Source organism: Pseudochaenichthys georgianus, chromosome 20 (assembly GCF_902827115.2).
Source record: "Pseudochaenichthys georgianus chromosome 20, fPseGeo1.2, whole genome shotgun sequence".
Taxonomy (NCBI): Eukaryota; Metazoa; Chordata; class Actinopteri; order Perciformes; family Channichthyidae; genus Pseudochaenichthys; species Pseudochaenichthys georgianus.
This window is the reverse complement of record NC_047522.1, coordinates 6840014-6845192: the sequence shown is the minus strand read 5'-3', so window position 1 is coordinate 6845192 and position 5179 is coordinate 6840014. Positions and strand designations below refer to the sequence as shown.

The window sequence follows — 5179 nt, the reverse complement described above, 5'->3', positions numbered from 1 at the left end:
CTTCCTCTAAAAGCATACGTGCGTTGATAACACATAATATCCTGCCATCCTGTCACTGTGTCCCAAGACATGTATTCAGTTGCTGATGTCAACATGCACTTCACGACAGTTACAGGCTTGGTGAACTCCGCTCCTTAAACAGCCATGTTGCAAATGCTACTTATGACAAAGTTACAGAGAGAGGGAGAAAGAGAGAGAGAGAGAGAGAGAGATGTTTTCCACTGAAGAGGAATAGAACGGTTTCGGCTCACAGCGCTGTCTGTGGCGAAACACGTCGCCGACAGAAAAGACTGCACGGACAGAGAGCCCATCACTCGCTTATATACATGCCTATAAATAACCAACCAATCAGCGGCGAGACACTGGGAGTTAAACGCGCCAATTAAAACGGAGAAGGAACCAAATTAAGTCAGAGGCCTGCCCGGATTGGTTGACTGTGATATCATTTGCAAGCCCTGACGCTGCTCGACGCTGATTGGCTCATCGGATGCAGGCGTAATCCTGCCGTGAGTAAGGGGGGGTTAGGGGGGGGGCGGGCTTGGAGGTTTGAATAGGGAAGTTTGCAGAGCGCAGTTGTTCCCCATCCAGTCCAGTGCAGTGTTTGCAAACACCTTGAACGCAGAGAAGAAGAAGAAGAAGCAGAAGAAGGGGGGACTGACGGACGCTCGGTTGTACCGCTGCTGAAAACGAGCGCTTCTTTACGGGCTTGCATCGCAGGGGACCGCTCTCATCGCTTCCGCTCGGTTGTTTTTTTACAACACATTTAACTGCAGCTTAATATTTTTTAACCCAACTCTGGAAAATGGATGTTCTACCCATGTGCAGCATCTTTCAAGAACTTCAAATAGTTCACGACACGGGCTATTTCTCAGCCTTGCCGTCACTGGAGGAGTACTGGCAGCAGGTGAATATACCTTCTTTTCAAAGAAGCGGAACTGAGACGCGTTGCTTTTATTTCATAGATTACACCGCAAAGTTAGTTACTCGCATCATAACGTTTGTAAACACCGTGCACATCCTTTCACCTGACGCGATATTTCACGATCGGTTCCCTTATGAAGTTTTCTGAAGTGGATCAGTGTGTCAGTCTGACAGCTAGAGTCGAGACTCTGCTCCTCCAAGATGAATGGGCACAGAGTAATACAAGCAGCGGCGTGCTGCGTTTACTGCCCTGCTTTAGTTTGACTTCTCCAGTTTGACTTCTCCTTTCATTGGCTGCTTTAGTGCTGCTGGTTTCACTAGAAGGAAGTAGGATTTCAAACACGTCGGCAGTTAATTCAAAATGTTAGAAGCGCGTTGGCTCAGGATCAGCTCTAAAGATGTGCCAATAATTTACTTTTTACAACATGATTCAGTCGGTCCGTTTTGCCACAGTCTCAAAACCAATCAGCTTTCCATTTGATATTGTTTCAGCTTTATCATTTGTTTTTCTAAGCCATAATATCCTTAAAAACTCATCATTCTTGAATTTGAATGTGCTACACAACATGGCACTATCAAATGTCAGCCAGGGCCAATTCCTGCTTGCATGAGTAGGCACTAGCACAGCTGGAAAATATGTTGTTGGGCTGCAGGAGCCTGGAGGGAAATATTTTCTTTTACATCTGCCCTGCTAAGCTGCTGTCTAATGAATGGCCCCTTGCTTTTCAACTTAAATGGCCCTCTGAAGTCAAATATCTCGTGGAGTGGCTGCCACTGAGGAAGGATGTGATTGCATGTCATAGGTTTGCATGAGAAAAAGCATCTGCATGGCTCATGTTGGAGGAAGGAAGGAGGAGGGGGGGGGGGAGTTGCGCGGCTTCCTTAAAAGGACTTTAGATTTGTTCAGTGAGTCATGCAAGTGTTGAAATGACAAAGCAAGTTTAGTGTTAGGCTGAACTCAGGTGCAGGAGGATTGGCGTTCAGAGGGGATGACAGATCAGGTCTGCTTACATGACATGAAGCTGAGGTGGGGGGCACATGTGGTGATGTTTGAGATGAGCCCTTATTATGAAAAGGAGTAAATCAGTGACTCTAGGCATATGCAATGCAAATACATTCAATTTGTTTTCGAGTTGATTCATATAAACCCAAGATAATGTGTTTTATTTTATTTTCTCAGAAACAATCAAAACCAAAGATATGACATTAAATGAATGCAAACAAGCAGCATAATCTTCTTTTGAGAAGCTGAAACCAGCGAATATTTGGCTTTTTTGCTTAAAAAACAATGATTATCTTTCCATCCAGTAATCTTAACAGCTGTTATATCTAAACCTGCTCATTACAAGTATGAGCCTAAGAGTACACTAAAGATAAGTGCTGTAATTGCTACTATTTCCTGTTTAATGTTTCCTGCTGTAAGCACTTAACAAATATTACACCACACTAGGCAATTTGGGTGCACATGCATCATTTAGAAGGGCTTCCCACACAGAAGCAATGTGCTGGTGTGAATGAAAATCCTCTCTTTGGGGTTTGTTGTAACTCGTTTTTTTTCAATCTTCTCATTCGACCAGACATGCTTGGAGTTGGAGCGCTACCTTCAGAGCGAGCCTTACGTCTCCACGGCAGAACTCAAGTTCGACAGCCAGGAGGACCTCTGGAGCAAGTTGATCTTGGTCTGCGGGGACAAGGCCAAGGCCGAGTCCGACCCAAAGCTGCCCGTGGCCCAGGACGAGGACAATCAGGACAGCCCAATCTTGGACACCAACAGTGTGAATTCTGACGCCAGCAGCGAAGCTTCAGACAGCTCTGAGGAGCTCTCGCCCACACACAGCTTTACCTCCAACCCTCTGGGCTCTGTCTTGGTTGGTTCTGGACCTTTTAGCCCATCCATCATAAGCACTCCCCCGTCCTCTCCGGAGGCCAACTCGGAGCCCGGTGTCGTGACTAATGGCTGGGTCAACACACATGCCGAGGCGCACTTGCCGGGCAAAATCAGGACCGGCGGGGTGGCAAAGAGTACGGAAAAGACGGGACTCAGTTGCGGGGACGCGTCCCCAGACGGCAGGAGGCGAGTGCACAGGTGTCACTTCAACGGCTGTCGCAAGGTTTACACAAAGAGCTCCCACCTAAAAGCACACCAGCGCACTCATACAGGTGAGATCCAAGCTCCTATCCAACCCTAGGTTACCAACATCATGACCACGTGTGATGAATGTAAACGGAAGGGTCTGCTCAGCTGTTCTCAAGCCAATTCATTCATAGTGTTTAAAACAGCGGATGGCGGAAGTGCTTTTAATTCAGTCTTCCACCTTAACGTCATTGTCCGTCCATTGTGCAATGTAATTAAAGGTCCACATTGCATGATGTCCTCAGCTGGAGCGCTGCGAGTATTAGCTCTGCATGGCTGGATAGCTAAACTGTGACCTAATCTATCTGGAATGTGACTGACTGAGTGAATGAGCGAGGGAGGGAGGGAGGGAGCGAGGGAGGGAGCAAACAGGGGGGAGGGGTTGCACATGGGAGATAAAAGGACTTGAAAACAGATTGAGTTTCACCATGGGAAAGGGGTGAATGGGCGGGGAGCCAGGGGGCACCGAGCTGGAAGGGCTTTGAATGGTCATTTGAGCGTTTCTTATTTTTGATTAAAAGTATACTTCATTTTATACATTTCACATGTTCGCCTACGCAGCATCGCTATTAGCATTCTTAGCATGTTTCAGGTGGTCGACAAAACACAGCTTCGTGATCAAACCGGTTCTGTGGAATCCGGGTCTCGAGTGACTTGTCAGCACTTATGTCATCTGCCCTGGCTCCGCGCTGATTGATCTGAACGAATTTGAATGACAACAGCGCAGAGTCGACCAATCACAGCCTCAGCAGGATAAAAAACATTCCTTTTGTGTTTGAGCTGAATTAATCGCCCCTACTGTTTGTCCTGCAGGTGAGAAACCCTACAGGTGTTCATGGGAGGGCTGTGAGTGGCGTTTTGCACGAAGCGACGAGTTGACCAGGCACTTCAGGAAGCACACTGGGGCCAAGCCATTTAAATGCAGTCACTGTGACAGGTAAGCCAGCCATTTGTCTGAAGGAACGTCACTAGCCTTTAACACAGAGCTGAGGCATGCACCACATTTCTCCTGATGTGATCTCCTATTCTTGCATCATCTAGATAATAATGCATGTCTTTAAAGAACGGAAGCACTGATGCATTTTATTCAGGTAGCTAAACATTAAAGCTACATGGATAAATCAGCCAGTATAAGCCTTGGTATGAATGTTAGCTAAGACATTGCAAAACTAGAATTTCATGCTTCCATTCTGACAAAGCATGTGATCTAAAGGCTCAAATTCGTATCTATTGGTAATCACTGGAGCACAAAACCTGGTCCAGTATCTTTTGTATTGAAACTGACTTCCTGCTCCCCTTCCTCCACAGATGTTTCTCCAGGTCCGATCATCTGGCTCTTCACATGAAGAGGCACGTCTAGAGAAGGGCAAGCTCCAACCAAGGCGGAAAAAAGGGGAAAGTTTGGAAAGAAAAAAAACAAATGTCGTCTCCCGACCAGTCTCTTGGTTGAACTGTCCCAGAGCAGAGTGGCGGGAGTGTGTTCCAGCCAAAGCATGCCGTTTTGCACCATACTGAAACCCAGTGCCTCCGGGACCTCTCTTTGGAGAAAGGCGCTCTGAAAGGTTGTCTGTTGCAACGAAAAAGGACAAAATCATGGATGGGGAAGACATTTTTTTTGAGAAGGACACACACAAAAAAAAAAAAAAAGATAAAAGACACACACAAACAAAAAGAGTGAATGATCTGTATGTATGGTGCATGATGTTTTTGGGGGACATCTCCCGGACAGCAGATACACTGGTACTTTACAAAACTGTCTGAGGTAAGCATGTGTGCACTGTGAATGTCTGAGATCGGCTGACTGGCCCCCCCTGGGAGGAGAGGAAGAGGAGAGGGGTTTTTTTTTTTTTGGAGTTGGATTGATGGATGGTGCGGGGCTGGCACCGATGTTGCTGTGGACTGAATGGGTTTCTGGGGGGAATTTGCGTTTCCCCGGTGGCAGTGTGAGGATGGGGCAGGATGGAAGTTCCTGCCTGTCTGTCTGGCACCAAGAGGGGAGGGGGGGGGGTGGTCGGGGTCTCGGAAGCTTTCAAAGCTTTTGACGCCTTGGGTTTGACTTTATAGAAGGAGGACGTGTCCCCCTTCTGGTCAGTGACCCAAAACACCCCACCCACCCGGTCACTG

General features: G+C 47.2%; 1 protein-coding gene across 1 annotated transcript; it reads left to right on the top strand.

Moving 5' to 3' along the window:
• Nucleotides 1-563: 563 nt before the first annotated feature.
• On the top strand, nucleotides 564-4709 carry klf6a (Kruppel like factor 6a). The gene is made up of 4 exons (XM_034108530.2): nucleotides 564-904; nucleotides 2499-3081; nucleotides 3869-3992; nucleotides 4364-4709. Exons 1-4 carry the CDS (start codon nucleotides 803-805, stop codon nucleotides 4413-4415), a joined length of 861 nt encoding a protein of 286 aa, XP_033964421.1. The 5' UTR covers nucleotides 564-802; the 3' UTR covers nucleotides 4416-4709.
• Nucleotides 4710-5179: the final 470 nt, after the last annotated feature.

Coding starts and splice junctions, on each gene's coding strand:
- klf6a (XM_034108530.2), top strand. CDS start 803: ATGGATGTTCTACCCATGTGCAGCATCTTTCAAGAACTTCAAATAGTT. Junction 905..2,498: donor TGGAGGAGTACTGGCAGCAG/GTGAATATACCT, acceptor TCATTCGACCAG/ACATGCTTGGAGTTGGAGCG. Junction 3,082..3,868: donor ACACCAGCGCACTCATACAG/GTGAGATCCAAG, acceptor TTTGTCCTGCAG/GTGAGAAACCCTACAGGTGT.